This window comes from Neohortaea acidophila, assembly GCF_010093505.1.
Source record: "Neohortaea acidophila strain CBS 113389 unplaced genomic scaffold BDY17scaffold_6, whole genome shotgun sequence".
Taxonomy (NCBI): domain Eukaryota; kingdom Fungi; phylum Ascomycota; class Dothideomycetes; order Mycosphaerellales; family Teratosphaeriaceae; genus Neohortaea; species Neohortaea acidophila.
The window spans coordinates 634471-652702 of record NW_022985515.1 but is presented as its reverse complement, the minus strand read 5'-3'; the positions used below and the strand labels follow the sequence as shown (position 1 = coordinate 652702).

General features: G+C 55.8%; 7 protein-coding genes across 7 annotated transcripts; 3 read left to right on the top strand and 4 right to left on the bottom strand.

Moving 5' to 3' along the window:
• Positions 1–422: 422 nt before the first annotated feature.
• On the top strand, positions 423–1765 carry BDY17DRAFT_161488 (optic atrophy 3 protein-domain-containing protein). Its single transcript, XM_033729718.1, has 3 exons — positions 423–669; positions 726–1496; positions 1552–1765. The coding sequence occupies exons 1-2, from the start codon at positions 610–612 to the stop codon at positions 1491–1493; spliced, it is 828 nt and encodes a 275-aa protein (XP_033589100.1). The 5' UTR covers positions 423–609; the 3' UTR covers positions 1494–1496; positions 1552–1765.
• An 856-nt stretch (positions 1766–2621) lies between these two features.
• BDY17DRAFT_251996 (beta carboxy-cis-cis-muconate lactonizing enzyme, cyloisomerase, CLME1) lies at positions 2622–3992 on the bottom strand (the record flags this gene model as incomplete). The annotated part of the gene is made up of 1 exon (XM_033731214.1): positions 2622–3992. One exon carries the CDS (start codon positions 3990–3992, stop codon positions 2622–2624), a length of 1371 nt encoding a protein of 456 aa, XP_033589099.1.
• A 414-nt stretch (positions 3993–4406) lies between these two features.
• Positions 4407–5109, top strand: BDY17DRAFT_298677 (uncharacterized protein). Its single transcript, XM_033733780.1, has one exon. It carries the CDS (start codon positions 4523–4525, stop codon positions 5084–5086), a length of 564 nt encoding a protein of 187 aa, XP_033589098.1. The 5' UTR covers positions 4407–4522; the 3' UTR covers positions 5087–5109.
• Positions 5110–9078, bottom strand: BDY17DRAFT_298676 (uncharacterized protein). The gene has a single exon (XM_033733779.1). It carries the CDS (start codon positions 9030–9032, stop codon positions 5169–5171), a length of 3864 nt encoding a protein of 1287 aa, XP_033589097.1. The 5' UTR covers positions 9033–9078; the 3' UTR covers positions 5110–5168.
• A 344-nt stretch (positions 9079–9422) lies between these two features.
• Positions 9423–9991, top strand: BDY17DRAFT_324803 (Mss4-like protein; the record flags this gene model as incomplete). Its single annotated transcript, XM_033737267.1, has 2 exons — positions 9423–9736; positions 9805–9991. 2 exons carry the CDS (start codon positions 9423–9425, stop codon positions 9989–9991), a joined length of 501 nt encoding a protein of 166 aa, XP_033589096.1.
• Positions 9992–14064: 4073 nt separating this feature from the next.
• BDY17DRAFT_228912 (concanavalin A-like lectin/glucanase domain-containing protein) lies at positions 14065–14929 on the bottom strand (the record flags this gene model as incomplete). Its single annotated transcript, XM_033730183.1, has 2 exons — positions 14065–14713; positions 14778–14929. Coding segments are annotated over 2 exons (801 nt in total), but the record flags the coding sequence as incomplete, so codon positions are not given.
• Positions 14930–15804: 875 nt separating this feature from the next.
• BDY17DRAFT_251517 (glucan 1,3-beta-glucosidase) lies at positions 15805–18227 on the bottom strand (the record flags this gene model as incomplete). The annotated part of the gene is made up of 2 exons (XM_033731180.1): positions 15805–16177; positions 16237–18227. The coding sequence occupies 2 exons, from the start codon at positions 18225–18227 to the stop codon at positions 15805–15807; spliced, it is 2364 nt and encodes a 787-aa protein (XP_033589094.1).
• Positions 18228–18232: the final 5 nt, after the last annotated feature.

The following is an 18232-nucleotide window of genomic DNA, read 5'->3' as shown; positions in this document are numbered from 1 at the left end:
CGATGTGGCGAGGAGTGAGAAGAGGTCTGCTTGCGCGTCTTCCATCTCTGCCGGCTGATTCAACCATCGCGCCGTCCAACGTCTTTTCGTACCCGGTTGCGGCTATTCCAAAGCGTTATCAATGATGCACGGCCCACATTGAACGCGCTTGCCTTAGGTAAGCTTGAAAACAACATGCGACCGGTCATCACAACAGGCGGTCCGACGAGGAAAGTTGATGCGTGCACATTTGCAGCATTCACAAAGGCTCACATCGAACACTAACTCACGTACTGTGTGAATACATTCACAACATCTGTCCACAGTCCTTGTTTATCATCAATGTCATCAGTCATGCGTCGTACGTACTCCAATAACAATGAAAGCGGCCTGTCCCGCTCCCGCGACTCCATCCAATTTGGGAAGCCCACTCGTGTGATGACTACTGCACAGCTCCACTTCCAGCTTCCTCAAGGCTGCACCTCACGCGTTCTCAACATGGAATTGCAGGATAATCCCATACCATGACTGCCGACCGTCGATAACACCATTCGTGAACCTTGCTCCCAAATGGCTTGAGCCAGACATTAACTTGTCTAGGCAACCACACAGCCCTCCACCACTCCTGCTATGTCGCTGACATTCAAACTCCTCTCCCTCGTCATCCGCACCGCTGCCAAACCCATTGGAGTGAGCCTGACCCCCTCTACCAAGCAGACGTGCAACTACTGATACACCTCCCACAGAACTACATCAAACGCCAAGCTCACGACCACGATGGCTTCCGCCGCTTCGCCATCAACCAAGCCCAGCGCGTCCACCGCATCGACATGCGCATGCGCCTCGGCCTACTCCACGACCCCGAAGCGCAGCAGCGCATGCACGAGCGCGAGCAAAAGGCGGCCGAGGACAAGAAGCGCAAGGCCGAGGCGCCCACCGTGAGAAGCGAGGAGGAGCAAAAGAAGTACGACGAGCAGAAGGTGAAGGACGAACAAGATGGCAAGAGGAAGAAGGAGGAGAAGCCGAGGATCAAGATTCGGCCGCTGAGTGATGCGCGAGCCATTGAACTCGGCGCCAACTTCTTCTCGGAGACTTTCATCTTCATGGTTGCGGTTGGCTTGTTGCTCGCGGAGAATTTCAGGAGTAGTCGCAAGGCGAGCAGCCGTCGGGATGAGATCCAAGAGCGGTTGGATACGCTGGAGGAGGCGATGGAGCATTTGAGGAATCAGCATAACCTCCCTGAGCTGGAAGCGTTGAATGAGCGAATCGCCAAAGCGAGAGAAGCGCGAGCCAGTTGGTTCAATCCGGCTGGGTGGTGGCGACGTACCGAGCCAGAGGAGGTCGACAATGCTGCTGCGCAGAGCGAGAGCGCCAGCAAACCCATCCCAGGGAATGTGCCCGGTCCCCCTCCGGAACAGTCGGTCAAGCCAACAAACACCCCCAATGATTCGACATCTCCAAAAACGCAACCAGCGCGAATCAACGCTGTGGAAGCGACGAAGAAGTCAAGATGACATGTAAGATAGAACTCCACTCAAAAGCCTTTACGTATGATGCGCCACTAGCATATAGATGTATACATGTAGTACAATGAGCACGGCATATCCGGCAGGCGAGCCTGAATTGCGGCCTGACTGCAGCCTAGGCACGTGATAGACCAACCTCACCTCATCCCGAATCCTTTCATCCAACATTATCTTCTCAGCAACGTCGAAGGACAGCAAAGATGTTCTGCACCTCACTCCGTCGGCGTCCGCACATGCTACCCCTGATACCGCTTCTCACCGCTTCCCCCTTATCGCTGCGCGGTAAGAAGTTCATCTCCGGACAGCTGCGGCATGGCAAGCTAATGGCAAGCAGAATCGCAGCTCACCACTCACGATCTGGAGGTTAGACTCGATGATTCGTCCAATCTAAAGTCACGCAATACGCCATCTACGCGAAGTCTGCGCATCATACTCCTATCCCCGCCCGACATCGCCGAAGCAACTCTGCAGGAAACGATGCAGCGCGTCCAACGCTTCGCGGCCCTGACCGGCGGCCAAGACATCGCCATCTTCTTGATCCTCAACGCACGCCATGGCTCGAGTTTCGGAACCGCCAGGCTCCTTATGGAGAACGCAGCACCCGTGTCTTCGTCCGCGGACGGCATCACTGCGTACGCAAAACTTCAGGCGGAGATTTTCAATCATGCCGGGATTCCATACGTACCGACTCTGCCGCTCCATAAAGCGGATGGTCTTCAAACGCTCCTTGGTCGGTATGTGGAGAGTTTGAAGCGTCCGGCACTGCAGCCTGTGAAGCCTGCAGCGAGTTCATTCGAGCTCTTGAGACTTTGTACGGTCCGGCCGCCGTTGTCGCAGCAGACGGTGTACATGCTTTCCGATCTCTTTCCGAATTTGAGAGACTTAGCCGCTGCTTGCTCGGATATTTCGTCCGTTCCTGTCGCCAGCTCGTCGCCTGCAGCTGCGTATGCTACGGATGCTTTGGGCATGGTCGATCACGGTACCACTCAAGGACTCGGTTTAGCAGTCAACAGCGCGCTCCACCGACTGTGCGAACTCGTAGGGGAGGCCGAGTGCCAGAACATTATCGACTTCTGGAAAGGAGATGGGCGGGCGGAGTGAAAGGAATAATATCCCTCAATATCGAACTGCAAGCACATCATCGACCATCACGCTCGCAGCTCCAAGATAGTTGGCGGGATCACACAAGCCTCGAAGCTTGTCGGTCGCTATTGACGCCGTCACTTGTTGCTTTCCGGAAAGCACGTCGAATAGCGAAGTACTCTCGCCCGCCTCGATAGTCTCCTTGCACGCCTCGTACACAATGTCGTGTGCTTTCTGCCGTCCTGTGTGTTTCGCGAGTTCCATCATCACCGCCTCTGCGACGATCAACCCCCTTGTTGAATTGAGATTCCGTCCCATCTGATCCACGTTGACGACCAATCCAGACATGGCAAAGTCCGCCTGATGTAACACGCCCACGGCAACGATGAATGCTTCCGGCACTGCCACCCACTCCAAATGCCACGGCCCGGTCGCGCGTTCAAAGTCCGTCACCATCGCATCCAGACATAGCGAAGCGTTGGCACGCAGCAACTTCGACGCGGCAAGCATGACCTCTGATGAGATCGGGTTTCGCTTCTGCGGCATCGTCGAGCTCGCGCCACGATGCGGGACGAAAGGCTCACTGACCTCCCCGAGCTCGTTGGAAGACATGACAATCAAATCCAGCGCCAGCTTCCCCAAACTCCCACCCACAAGCGCCAGAAAATTGACAATCTCCGCCACGCCGTCTCGCGCCGTATGCCACGTAACAACAGGATCATGCAGCCCCAACTCCTCCGCCAGCGCCCGCCGAACCTTCACTCCCGTCTCCGCCTCCCTCCCGGAACCCAACGAAGCCAACGTCCCCGCCGCCCCGCCAAACTGCACCAACAAGCACCGCGGCCGCAACTGCTGTAGTCTCTCCAAATGCCGCTGAAACCCAGACAGGTAAACAGCACACTTGTACCCAAACGTGACGGGCAACGCATGTTGCAAATGCGTGCGCCCCGCCATCGGCGTGTCGCGGTACTTCTGCGCCAACCGGCTCAGCGTGCCAACGAGTTTCCGCAGGTACTCCTCGACCAGGAGTAGGCCGTCTTTCATCTGCAGCACCGCCGCCGTGTCCTGGATGTCCTGCGTCGTTGCGCCCCAGTGCACATAGCTGCCTGCTTCGCCCTCGCCGCAGGCGGCTACTAATTGCCGCACGAGAGGGAGGATGGGGTAGCCTACGATTTCCGTTTCGTTGGATAAGCGATCGTAGTCTAGCGTAGCATTTGTGCAGGCGGCGGTGATTCGGGCTCCGATTTCTGCGGGGATGACGCCTAGTTTGGACTGTGCTCGCGCGAGGGCTGTTTCGACATCGATGCAGCGCTGGATGTAGGTTTTGTCGTCGAAGATGGCGCGGATGGCCGCGGTGCCGAAGAGGTTTTTGAACAGGAGGGAGTCAAGGGCGCTGGTGGGCATTTTGAATGGGTTCTGTCTTGACGAAATGAAAGTGGTGAAATTGGAGCTCTCTCTTCTTCTTTTGTTCTCTCTAGAAAATGAATGTCGGGGAGTACTCGAAGAAGTGGACATGGGAAATCTTGCCAAACCGGCCGGTATCGGTCTCGAGAATGGCCAAAGGTCACCACTCACCTACAGAAACCTAATGCAATCACGGTCTTCGAATTCCATCCTATATTGCAGGTATTCGTTTGCAGTTATTACCGTCATTGCCAATGGCTCAACTGCCCGCAGAGTCGTGTTCGGACAATCAGAGGATCTTAAATGATTGCGCCAATGGCATGGAAGGAGTGCCACTCCATCCGACTCCAGAATGACGTAGAGCTGTAGTCAAGTTCCCAATGGCGTAGAGAGCAACGACGTATTCCCTTTTCGCCAATTACCACGCACCTCAATTCATCTTCTTTCAAAAGTTATTCTCAACCTCCATCGTACAGAAACGCCAACCAGCACCCCACAAAGTTCCACTCAAACACGCATCAACAGCAACAATGTCCAACCACCAACAATCCGCCATCATCTGGCCCGAAAAGTACCTCCCAGGCACAACAGACAACTACACCAGCAACGAAACCATCGCCCCCGGCCTAACCGCAGCCCAAATCTGGGCAAAGCTAAACGACATCACGCAATGGTCAACATACTACGGCCACAACGTGGAGCAAATCACGCCCCCCTCCTCCGGCCCGCACCTGAAGAAAGGCGACGTGTTCAAATTCTCGACGTTCGGCTTCCCGGTGCTCGAGTGCCCCGTGATGGAAAGCATGCCCCCGGAGAAAGGGCAGGCGGGCCGGCTGGCGTGGAGTGCGAAGTTGGAGGGGAGCGAGGAGGAGGCGGCGGATGTGTATCATGCTTGGCTCGTGGAGGATTTGCCAGGGGGCCGGGTGAGGATTTTGACGCAGGAGAGTCAGATTGGGAAGCCTTGTGCGGCGTTGGCGGAGGCGCGGCCGAATAAGATGTTGCTTGGGCATCAGGATTGGCTGGATGGGTTGGTTGCTGCGGCGCGGGGGCAGAAGTTGAAGGAGACGAACTTGGGGAGTGTGGAGAAGAAGTAGATGGGGGGAGATGAGGATGTATGGATGTAGTCGGATGCTAGATAAGAGAGGCGTCGTTAGGCAGTATGTAGCGATGCGTCACTCACTCTTCATCGTCGCTGTCGTCCACAATCTTCCTCCTCCTGTTCATCAGCACTCTCGGGGCCGGAGCCGCGACTTCTTCCACATCGGATGTGCCATCCGCCACTCCCTCTTCCAACGCCGCAAGTCCCGGATCTGCCTCGGCATCAGACTCACTCATGGCTTCAAGTGCAATCTGTCCACGACGTGCCGAAGCAGCACTTTTGAAACCACCCCTCGTTGCAGCCACCGGCTTCGAAGACTGCGAATCGTCCGGAAACTGCTGCGAAGAGCTAGCCATCTCGATAGGCTGGTCGCTTCTAACGACAAACTCCGCCAGATCGCTATCGAGCTCTTCTTCCTCATCTTCTCCACTTGTATCGCGAGACCCGAGGTCGATGCCCTGTGTGCCGATGCGCATATCAGCCGGCGTCGGCTCTGGGCTCGACTCGTCGCCTTCCCCGGCCGCGGAGCCGTACGAGTGGGTACGTCGAATGGGCTGTTTCTTCTTGGGGCGTCCGCGTGGCCGTTTTGCCGGCTGCGCTCGTGTTGGTGCTGGGCCTTCGGTTTCGCTGGACTGGACTGAGTGGATGGAAGCGGCACGTGGCTTCTGCTGTTGGCGCTTCGCCGCTGCCTTTGCCGGCTTCTTTGGAGCTGGTACAATGGTGGGATTCGCAGGGAGATCGTCGTCGGTCTCAGACACAGCATCAGCAGGCTCGACAAGTCGCACTCTGGCGTCTCCAGCACTGTGCAGAAGCTCGGGTGCTAGCAAGCTCCTCATCCGCTCGACTCGTTCGCCATTGATGTCCCGCATAGCTCTCAGAGCGCGCACAACAGTGTGAGTAGCTCGTCCATGCCGCATGTACTTCGTCTCCCCCAATGTCTTCATCGAGTCGGGGAAGCGTGCCGGGTTGGGGGCGCGGATGACAACATCAGCCTCCACGTTGGCAGTATGCGCATACGTGCGCTCCAGCTCCTTTTGCTGGGTGGTCGACAGTAACACATCGCCCAGAAATGGCAATTGCACCGGTTCCGGTTCAGGGGATGGTGCTCGCGGCTTAAATTTTGTCGCACTGCTTTTCCGCTTGCCTGTGCGCTGTCTCCTGGATGTCGACTCGCCTGCGCTATCGTCGTCACCATCCGAATCAATCTTCGATGCCTTGACAAATCCCGTCCGCACACCATCTGGCATGTGAAAGTTCTTAGGCGGTCGCTTCGCCTTCGCTCGTCCCTTGGCTTTCCTGCCCCTCTCATTCAAATCGATAGGTTGACTGTTCTCGACAGGGATTTCGATGATTCTCTTATCCACCACTGGTTGCACATGCTTGGGCAAGATTCTAGGACTGAGATCGTCCTGGTAATTGTACTTCTCCGGATCCGCAATGGTCTTCTGGATGTAGGCGTAATTGTCTTGCGCCTTGGCGTAGTCTCTTTCTTCCTTTTCTTTCATTAGCAACAGCACCACCTTGCCAATCCGTTTTCTTCCTGTTCTCCCGATCCGCTGCAGCATGCGGATAGGACTGGATGATGCGTCGTAGCATACGATCAGGTCCACAGTGCCGATGTCCAACCCCTCCTCGCCAATCGAGGTAGCAACGAGCGTGTTGTACTTTCCGGACTTGAAATCCTGAATGACGGCATTCTGCGTCTTCTGGTCCATGCCTTCGGAGCCTTTGGACGCAGCCTGTCCGACAAAGACATGCGGTCGAATCATGGGCTCGCTTCTCTTCAAGACTCGGCAGATTTCTTCGGTGCTGTCTCGGTATGACGCGAATACCATGACTCTCGTGGCCGATGGAGGAACATCAGATCCTTGCACGCCCTCTCCTGCATCGAGAAAGTGGTTGAGCACCACCTCGCGCAGATACTCCAGTTTTGGATGGCCGATGAAGTCGGGATTGCTCCTCCACGCCCGAATGGTACTCATCATCTTCACGAAATCCGCCGACTCCACAATCTGAGTGGCATTCTTGCCCTTGGCCTTTGCAGACTCCACGCCCTTGTGAAACTCCAAGCAACCAGAGTAGAACGGGACGATGCCGTGGAACTTCAGCAACGAAATGCTATGCGCCAGTTGGGCAAGGATCGTGAAGACGGCATTGACCATTCCCTTGATCGGCATCGGCGCCTTTCTCCCGGCATCAGAACTCTGCCATTTCTGTCGCGCAGTCGTCAGACCGAATGCGGAGAGCTGCATTGGGTCGCGAGACCAGTATGCATTCTGCGAGCAGAGCTTCTCCAGCATAGGTCGAATGGCCTTCGCCATGAGTCCCATGATCAATTCTTGCTCGTCGTTGAAGTCAAACACTTGCGTTTCCGTTTGCTTTTCGTGCGTGTACTCCCTGATGTCAAGAGAGGATTCCGTTCGCAACTCGACCCTCGCAATGCCGAGATTCTCGATGACGGCCTGGACGGCTTCAACCGTTGAGCCGGGAGTGGCGGTCAAGGCAAGCACGCGGAAGCTGTTGTTGAATCTTCGCACGAATTTGACCACTTCGGTGTAAGCGTAGCCACCGGTCGCCTTGTGCGCCTCATCGACCACAATCAGCACCAGCTTCTTTGGATCGGCGATGCCGGTCTTCAAGTCGTTGATGACGGTTTGCGGTGTCATGAAGAATACCCGCCGTTCCAGCCATTCCTCCGCACGCAGCGTCGGTGTCGTCTCGCCAGTCATGAGCACCGTGTCGCGGCGTGGGATGCCGACAATACTGTAGCACGCGTCGAGCTGCTGGGCAATCAAGGGCTTTGTTGGCGCCATAAAGACAATCTGGGCATCTTTGGTCCAGCGATAGTAGTTCAGCATGACGGTAGCGGCGATGAAAGTCTTTCCGAGGCCAGTCGGAAGAGCAACGAGAGTGTTGTGAAAGAGACTTCTGGCCACGATGTTGTACTGGTAATCTCGAATGGTGCCGAGGTTGGTAGGGTAGGTCCACGTTTCCATTGCCTTCTCGTCGAGCTGGTGATGGGTGGGAGGTTCATTGCGAGCTGTCAAAGGCCAAGCGTATCTCTTCTTAAGCGCTTGCGAGGCCGACATGTCTTGCGTGGCCGGCTGTCCGAAAATCGTCATTTGCTTGAGTCCTTGCTGCGGGGCTCGGAGGCCGTGCGCTTGCGCCTGGGATATCACCCGGCTGGAAGAGATGATGACAACCTCTTTGTCCGGCGAGTTCTCTACGGATGATGATGAGAAGGCGTCGGATGGCAGGTCAGCCAGTTCATCTGCGACATCGATCATTCCATTTTGGGGGAGCGAAGCATGTCCATTGATAGCATTTCCGGGCAAAGCAGTGCGGGAGTTCTCCTCCGCTTGAAGTCGAGCAGCCAAAGCGGCATCACTCAGCAAGAGATCTTCCGACCGCAGTCTGCTAGCCGCAGCAGTGAAGCCATTCAGAGTAGTCTGCTTCCACCCAGGCAGTGAGGCGGCGTTGACGAATGAAGGTGCATTGCCACTGTTACCGTTCCTCGGATTGAAAGCAGGTGGCGGGGGTGGAGGCATGGCCGGTCTCTTCCATATCGCACCGCGAAAGCGACTGGGGCTGTCATCGAGTCCCGTCTGGGTTTGAGTGAAGATCTGATCCTTGAAGTGTCCGCCGACCCGCGGAATGTGGATTTTGTACTTGGAGTTGCGTTTGGAAGCTTCATCTTCGCCCAGTTCCCCTGGGAAGTAATAATCGGGATCGTCGGAGGCGATGTCCGAGTTTCCGGACGGAGAGTTGCCAGCTTCTTCGTCATGTGCTGCTGGAGAGTGTACAGATTGTAGCCTCCTCCGCTTGGAGGGTCTTGGTGATGAGTGGAAAGAGTCATTTGGAGAGGCTTCGAGGTTTGTCGCCACGTCAAAGAAGGCGGTGTCATCATCATCTAGCCCGAAGTCATCTTCACTGTGAGACATGATCTCGCCACGCCGTCCAGCATGCTGATGGAGTGCAGTATTGGTGAGTATGGAATGGACCTGAGGTTGACAATTTGCCTAATCTGGAGACGAGACGCGACGCGACTGCCGTGCTGACAAATACGCCAGTCTGGAAGCTGCAGGCGTGCCCCTCCTTCTGCTTGCCCCTCTCATCGGCTACACGCCCGAGTTGGACAGAAGACGCTTACCACTTCGAGGGGGCTCTGCCTTTTTGCGTCACGTCACAGGTGCCTCATGGCAAGTGTTCTAGGCCGCTGCGGGGGCACACTCTCCATTCTCCGCCCACGCATCTCATATTTCTCTCCATCAAGGTCGCTCTCTTTCCGCTCCATTATAATAAGCCCTACCCGCGCCCTCCACTCGCCCAGCATGCCTGTCGATCCAACCGGCGATCCCAAACAACATGACGCCTCCGAATTCGCCGAGGGCATGTCCGGCTCCTGCCTGTGCGGTAGCATCACCGTGACCATCAAAGACTCCGAGCTCTTCACCAAGCCCCGCGGCCACCTGTGCCACTGCGCCAACTGCCGCAAAATCGCCGGCTCCTACGTTGCCAGCAATCTGCTCATCGAGACGGACAAGGTGCACGTCGAGGACAAGAATGGCACGCTCAAGACGTACGAGGACAAGGCCACGCTGAGCGGCAACTCCGTGTTTCGCAAATTTTGCAGCGTGGATGGCAAGTGAGTGTTGTGCTGCAACAGCCTCGTGTCTGCGTGCATTGTGTGCTAATGCTTCTTGTCTTGTGCAGTCCCATCAGCTCCGAGACCGAATCGTACCCTGGCAAGATTGTGCTGAAGATGGGCATGTATCCGCGCATCCCGCAGCCCGAGGCAGAAGGCTTCGGCCTCCACAAGCACGAATGGCAAGGCGAGCATCCCAAGATCGACACCTACGAGATCAAGTGGGCCGGTCCGGAGCGAAAGAAGATGAACTGAGCGATTGTGTGCATAAAAGAACAATTAAGAGAGAAAATCCGACTTCGAGAATGCCTTGTGCTCTCCATCTTTCAGTGCATTATTACAACTTCGGCACCGCGCCCGGCTGCGCCTTCTCCCCCATCGCACCCATCCTCACCGCGCCGTCCATGTCGAAAACACTGCGTTTGTTCGTCCGCTTCACCTTTCCGTGGTTTCCATTGAGGTAATTCGTGTAGTACGTCCTGCAAGTGAAGACCGAGGCACTCGAGCTGGGCGTGACATAGCTGATAACGGTCGTCGCCCCTCCGGTGACCGTAATAAACTCGCCTCCGCCCTCGCTGAGGGTGACGTTTTGCCCCTTTTGCGTCACCGTCGGCCCTGAGACAGTGTTGTTGTGCACCGAGGTTGACACGCTGGTAGTGGTGCTGATACTGGTGCTGATGATGGTCCTTGTCGTCGTCGTCGTGATGAGCTCGGTAATGAAGCGGGTGATGAGGTGCGTGATGCCGTTGACCACAGTTGTGCTGACGACGGGCACGTCGCTGGTAAGCGTTTCTGGGTAGGCGGAGAGGATGGTAACGAGTGAGCCGGGTCGGGTTACTGGCCCACCGCCTGGGAATGGGTTAGCAAAGTGAATGCTGTTCACAGGGATTGGGAAAGCGGTCTCACCTCCTCCTCCTGTCCCGCCTGTCCCACCGCCGCTGCCTCCGTTGCCAGTGCCAGGAAGAGTCCCACCGCTTCCACCCTTACCAGTCCCTGCAACCCCACCACTACCACCTACGCCCGCCCCACCGCTTCCTCCACTCCCGCCTCCGGAAAACGTCCCAGTGACCGTAGCACCTCCCTTCACATGAGTCTTCACCTCCGTCTTCCCATCCGTAGTGATCGTAGTAAGCCTCGTGATTCCACCCGTCACAAACGTGCTCAAATACGTCTGGTGGACCAGCTGCCCAGCATAGCCCGTAATCGTCTCAACACCCGTCTCACCACCCTTGACATGCGTCCTCACCTCCGTCACGCCGTCGGTAACGAACGTGCTGAACTTCGTCTTGCCTCCGCGCGTATAAGCGCTGAGGTAGGTGGCGAGCGTTTCGATTTCCGTGGAGCCGCCCTTGACGTGCGTGCGGACGAAGGTGGCGCCGGCGGACGTGTAGGTTTTGGTTTTGGTCACGCCGTCGGTCACAAAAGTGCTTGCAAAGGTCGATGCGCCGCGGACGATGGTCGTGACCTCCGTTGCGCCGCCGTTGACGAGGGTTGTCAGGTGTGCGAGGGATGTGGTGCCCTTGTGGCCGCCGCCAGTAATACCTCCACCTCCACCCCCACCGTGCGTCCCATTGATGTGCTCCGGCGGAACAAACGGAGACAGCAGCCGCGCACTATTCGCCCCCCTGCGTGCTTCCATCGTAGTCCCGGACTTCAACTGGCAATTCTTCCCATCCGCAGACTCCAAATACGTAACTCCCAAGCAAGGCGCAGACTTCGTGAAATGCAACAGATTAAACAAATCACAAGCGGCAATGCACGAGCCCAGCGAGGTCTGGTGTTGCGTGTCCACGTTGCGGTTGGAGAAGGCCTCCCCGCACAGGATGAGGTACTGCATGCCCAGTTGCGATGTGAATTCCTCGTCATTGTTGTATGGGCAGGTGGGCTGTACCGTGTTAGTCGTCGTTGCTGTGCGGGTTCCATGGGTGCGTGTACCTCCGTGAGATCCCTTTGCGCCGCCTTGTCCGGGGCTGCTTTCTGCGATGGTCTGTGTGATGGTGTGGCCATGCTTGTCGGTAGTCGTGATCACAACGCCGCGGCCGTTGCCCGAAGGCCCGGTTGGAATCTGAGTATACGTCACAGTATGGCCTCGGCGATCTGTGGTGGTGACCACGGTAGCTCCACTCTGCGTCGTATTGCCTCCGAAGATATATCCTGGCGCAGGACAAACGCCCAGAAGAGCACAGCTTGTGACCGTGTGCGTGGTATAGTGTGTCGTGGTTCCAAGACGTGGTCTGCTGGTGCAAAGACCGTTGTTGATGCCCGTTGCACCCTCAGTCGCCCCTCCAGCCGCCCCTCCGGTGGCTCCTCCAGATCCACCGTTGCTAGGAGAGACGACGACCGGCGTGACGCCGCAGGTAAAGCAGAGCGAGACGTTCCCGCCGCCAGATGCTCCGCCCGCTGTGCCAGAAGAAGTGGTGATATGTTGGCCCTTAGTAAGTGTCGATGTCAGGGTACTGGTTGGAGTTATGGTCACCGTTGTCTTCGATGAAGGAGCTAGGCCAATGAGTCAGTGAAGAGTAGTTGTTGATATTAGGCATGCACTAACACGAAGTGGCGGTCTGGGCCACATTTCGAGCCACCAGCAACCCGCCCACGGCTCCTTGCATGTACGATGTACCGGAGGTCTTGCTCAGAAGCGTGCAATTCGTGTTGATGTAGTTCAGAGCAGCGCAGGATGGGGTGTTGTGGCACAGAAGCTGGCAGTCCGGAAGGGAAGCCGCGCTCGAGCGTTTCATCCTTCTGGACATGCTGGAGTTCGAGGACGGGATCACCACCGTCCCTGAATATTCAACATCACACGTGAGTCTGTACGTATCCCCGCTTGGGCCGGAGCACGTGGTCGTTCCGTTGCCCGTGTCGCAAACCTCCGCGGCGGTTGTTGGGCATGACGGAGTATAAGAAGTAGCGGCGCTCGATGTTGTCGTCGTGGAACTCGAAGTAGATCCCGTATCCGATGACGGCTTTCCAGAAGCACTGATGGCGCTGTTGGATGTGCTCGTAAACATAGATTGAGATGAGACAGCCGACGAAGTTGTAGGTGTTGCTGTAGACGCCGGCGGTGTCGAATAGATAGTCGATATGTTCGCAGGCCGAGTAGCTCCAGCGACTCCAATACGCTGAGCAACCATTGTACTACTTGTAACATTGCTCAAAAGGCTGCAGGTGCCATTGACAAAATTGACGGCGGCGCAACCCTTTGCAACGTCACATTGGACCAAGCAAAGGCTGAGATCGCGGGCACTTGATGTTCGGAAAGTGGTTCCGCTGTATCGCACGCCGCATTCCACATCGTACGAGTTGTTGTACGGATCTTGACAGGTGACATTGCTGGATGCAGAGCTTGAAGGCGAAGCACAGGCCGAAGGCTGGCAGGTTGGGATGGTGCTTGTAGTGGACGATGTGCTGGTCGATGTTGGAGACGCCGAGGATGTGACCACGACGGCACTGCTGGAGGTCGACATTGCCATCGAGGAAGAGGATGCCGTTGACGATGAGGAGCTTGCGGATGACGAAGAAGAGGTAGATGTAGAACTCGACATCGACGAAGACGAAGTTGGAGATGCAGCGCTTGAAGAAGTGGTGCTTGTTGAAGACGATGTCGTGGTTGATGTGCTTGATATTGACGTGCTCGACGTTGACATGCTTGACGTTGACGTGCTCGAAGACACCACACTCGAAGAAGAGGAGCTCGACGAGCTCGCACTCGAAGACAGCGAGCTGGTAGTACTAGTCGAAATTGGCGTGGACACACTGCTGGAAGAGCTCGACCCAGTGGACGTCAACTTAACAGTCCCCGTCGAGGACGCCGTCGAACTGACAGAAGTATTCGACATGACTGGCGAAGTGACAGGACCGGCAAGCCTCAGGCCAGCATTGACCGAGGCTTTGTAGACAAACACACCAGGCCCAGCGTGCGGATAACAAGTCCCGGCTCCGCCAATGTTGTTGCCAGCAACGAAAGAGGCCGCACGACAGCCATCGAGAGAGTCACAGAACGTAAGGCAATCTTGGAACGTATTGGCCGCTGCGACGGAGACGCTTGCTGGGTAGCCGTTGTAGTCGGCGCCACATACGATGGAGTATTGCTGGTTGTTAGAGTCAGTCCAGACGGTATTGTTGTAGGCCGGACAAGGAGCGCCGGTAGAAGCGGCGGGGATTGTAGACGACGTAGATGTGAAGGATGAAAGCGGGCCGGTGTAGGCTGTGGAGGAGAGATTCGAAGTCGTGGCTCCCATGTCTTTAGTGATGGTCTGTGTGTTGCCTATAGGCGTCGTGGAAGAGAGAGTCGTCGAGTACGAGGAGGTCACCGTAACGTTCTGCGGCATCTGGTAGACCTTGATCGAGTCAATCTCCCAGTATGCATCAGTGAAGTTCTTGGGATTGAGCCCGACAAAATCGACGCAGGAGTCCAGGCTATTTGGAGCACTTGCATTCTGCGGACAGTTCGTGTATTGGGAATACACCTGACCAGCCCACGCCCCGCAAAAGTCGATGTTGATGATGATGCTCATATTATTGAAATGCTGATCAAATGGACATGGAGCCTGCGAATTGACGCCGGGCTTGCCAAAATCCCCGTTTGGATCCGGTGAGCCGCTTGTGATGCTGGATGGTATGGCATTGCGCGGGAAGAACCAGGTCTTGATGTAGTTGGAAGTCCATTCGGTGGCGTAGACTCCTCCATTGTTGTCGTTGAACGAGCTGCCGTAGTTGTTTGGCGTGATGCTGTCGTTCAAAATGCTACCGCAGCCGCCGGAGCAATCGTTGGTCTGGAATATGCCAGTCTGATCGCTGCCCGAGATCGTGCAGCCGCTGCTCGTGTGTAGCGTCACAGAGTCCCAGCCGATGGTATTGACGCCTTCGATAATGTCGATCTCGCCATTGTAGGGCCAGTTTGGCCCGAGCAGCCAGTAAGCCGGCCAAGTGCCGCAACCGAATGGCATATGGAGGACATCGAGGATGAAGAGGCCGTGGCTGGTGTGAAAGTACCAGTGAGTATTTATCCGAAATTCCTGCACGGTCTGGTAGATCCACTCACGTGTAGGTGTTGTCGCTGATCAGGCGCACCGAAGGCCGGCCAGGCCCACCAGTGGGCCATAAGTTCGTCGTGTCAACGCCGATGACCGCGGTTCCTTCATTCGTGGTCTTGGTGTAGCCATTCTGCACCGCTACCGTCTCGTTCACGTATCTATCGCGGTCAGATCAAAGGGGTTTCAGGCTCGGCAAACCAACTTACTGAACGTGGCCATAAGTAGGATCGTAAGACTAGGCAGCGCTGGTTAGCCTCATGGTTGCATTGAGATGCTCGCACGACTTACGCTGTAGTAATTGAACTTCCCAAAGAAGTCGGCGCTGGACGTGCCCTCGTAGTTATCGACGAGACCATACTGTCCAGCCCCCGGCGCGCCGTTGCCATTGAAGAACGTCGCTCCGGGAATGCTTTGAGCGAATGTTGAAGCGAACAAGGAGAGAGTGACGAAGAGAACGGCTCTCGAAGTGAGTGGCGAGGCCATAATTGCAAAAAAGACGGTACAGTAGCTGACAGTAACTCGGTCGATGGAAGAAGTCCGTAGACTCTGGAGTAGATGAAAAGACGCATTGTTGAGACTTGCCTTACATTCCTGGATGGCGGACCAGGACAGGGAGTGTTTTGATATTGGCACATTCCACCGGGTACGCAGCGCGCGTCTACGGCAATTTGCCTGTTACCAAGCTAATATCTTATGCAGCTTCGGAACGTGGATGCACAACCCGAAGACCAGACGGCACGGCGGATGAGATTGTGGTGGTTCAAGTGTGAGACCAAGTTACGTGCAGTTTGTCTCATCAGATTGGCTTGGCAGTCCGAGGCGAAGACATGGTCCGTCCATGGCTCACGTCAACCAGATCAAGGGCACTATCGTATACTGAATGATCACGGGGAGGATATTCCAAGGACGCGACAATAATGAAACGTCTTAAAAGATTCTTCTGACTGCCCTTCCCTAACAACGACAACTTCCAAAACCACGCGCAGCAGCCGTGAACGTACATCTCCTCTCTCTCGCCTTTCCTTCTCACACCATCTACGGATACTCAAAAATAGCACACGTCTGACAAAATCCATTCGGCACCTGCGCCTCCGCCACAATAGCCACCTGATCGACCTCAACAATATTCACCGCCGCCTTCGTATTCAGCGCATACAGATAAATGCCCTCGCTCTGCTCCAAGCTGACCATGTAAATCTGGCAAGACTCCGTGATCAAGCAGCCCTGATCGTAGTTGTTGAAGAAGGAATACAGCCCCGCTCCATACACGAAGACGTACGTGCTGTTGAAGAGGCGGAGGCCGAACGTCTTCCAGCACGTTGCTTCGAAGCAGTTCTCGAAGGTGGGGTCGGAGTAGGAGGTGTTGGGCGTGAAGTAGGAGATTGCGTTGGGGTTGTCTTGCATGTATCTGTGCATTCGAGGTGGGTCAGTAGTCAATAGCATGTGGACGGAGGTGCATGTACTTACGCCGTCTCGGCCTGAATGACTCCGGCGAAGATGTCCTTGGAGTTGGCAAATTGATAGTTGTACAGCTGGCTGTGTTCGAAGGCTGTTCCATACATCCACATTGGACCTTGGCTCTCGACCAGCACGCCTCGTCCATTGTAGATATCGGTCTGGTTATGATCGGGCAGATCAAGCTCGTGATCCGCGACCCAACCCCAGTTATTAGACATCAGCAAGGATCCGGTGGTCGTGACATGCAGCAGCATGAAGGCTCCCAAGCATGTGGGATTGACGCCATGGGCAACAGAGGGGTCCTTGGTGCAGTTGTTGGATTGCAGCAGCGTGCCATTGCTACCCCCAATACGCCAATGGGTGTCCCACATCCCACTCGCCCCCGGACTTGACCCGGCAAGATTCCATTCCAGGATGATGGCACCAGGAGCAGGGCCTCTCGTCTCGAACACGAACTCCACGATCTCGGCGGTCCCAACATCACCTGGGTTGCCGACTCGGAAGGCCACTTGAGGATTGGTGGGATCGGAGAACGTGGGGCTAGACCCGTCTACCATCAACAAAGGCCAGATCTCGCCCTGCATTGAAATGTCGTTCGGAATCTGAATCGTCTCACTGATCAGATACGCTCCGTGGTCAAAGTATGCAATCTCATCTGGGCCGATGGAGTTGAGGAAGTTCTGGAGGCAGACGGTGTCGTCGGTCAAGCCGTCGCCAGCACAGCCATAGGTGATGATCGAGATGAAGCTCTCCACCGGGACGCCTTCGTATTGCGGTCGACTCCGCTCCACGTAGGTGCCCGTTGGCGTAAGTAGACTGGCCGGCTTTGGCGCACTAACAGTTTCGCCCTGAACACGGGAGTAATTTGCAGTGGGCACGTAACAGGTCAGGTTGTGCTCGGTGCTCTCGTGCTCGTACGCACTAAAAGATGGCCCTTGAATGAAGGAGTTCACCACACGGTTTCCCCGGAGGATCGCACTGTTATTCTGATATTGCACCGCCGGGTCTGTGTTGTTGAAGTTGACATTGTCAAGAATGAGAGTCCCCGCTGCTGTCGGTGTGCTGTTGGAGGAGAAGGACGTGATGATGCCGTATTGTACGTTGTTGAGGCTGCTATCTTGCAGCACGAGACTCCCGGTGGCCGGAACTTCGCCGCCCTGGCTCAGATCCAGACCCACTGCACAGTCGTTGATCGTGATGCCTTTGTACAAGAACACCCAGTTCCAGTTCTGGAATATGGCAGTTTCACAGTTGTAGAAGGTCAAGTTTCGACATGTGAATTGCTGATTGCCACCAAAAAAGCCGACTCCGCCGCCGTAGAAAACCAGGTCCTCCAGAAACCCGCCCGAGCCATTGTCCATGAAGACGCCAAATTGGTTGTTGCCGTCGCCCAAAGTTCCTTCTACCATTTTCATCACGATATTCTGCAGCGATGTAGCTTGGGCAACCTGCCAATGAATGCAGTGAACGTTTCGTGTTGGCGGGACCTGAGTGATATCCAGAACAAAATTACGAATCTGTCGGTAGAAATTATTCTGATTCGTGTACCAGTTGAATCCGTACGGGAGATAGACGTCCGAATCGAAGATGCCAATCCCGTAGAAGTCGCTGGTAGCCATGATGGTGGGGAGGTTGTTGGCGTCACCGATGAATTGAGTGTAGTAGTACTGGATAAGTGGAGCGCTGACAATGTATGTTCCCGCTGGAAAGTATACGATGGCTGGAGTGACTGTGGAGCTGTCACATCCGAGGCCGCAACGGTCACCAGCAGCGGTGGCATTGTTGATGGCGCTGGTGTCGTCCGTCACACCATCGCCCATTGCCCCGTAATCCATCACGTTCCGCCAGATGACGAATGAAGCATTGCCGTACGCCACCTGACCTTGACGCTTGATCTGTGACATCCAGTATGGCGCACCGGAGCCATAACGCTTGACGTGGTTGAAAGTATGTGGCGGCGATTCGTCAGCTCCGAGTAGGGAATGGGTATCTGGGCCCATCTGAC

Coding starts and splice junctions, on each gene's coding strand:
- BDY17DRAFT_298677 (XM_033733780.1), top strand. CDS start 4,523: ATGTCCAACCACCAACAATCCGCCATCATCTGGCCCGAAAAGTACCTC.
- BDY17DRAFT_161488 (XM_033729718.1), top strand. CDS start 610: ATGTCGCTGACATTCAAACTCCTCTCCCTCGTCATCCGCACCGCTGCC. Junction 670..725: donor CCGCTGCCAAACCCATTGGA/GTGAGCCTGACC, acceptor CACCTCCCACAG/AACTACATCAAACGCCAAGC.
- BDY17DRAFT_298676 (XM_033733779.1), bottom strand. CDS start 9,032: ATGTCTCACAGTGAAGATGACTTCGGGCTAGATGATGATGACACCGCC.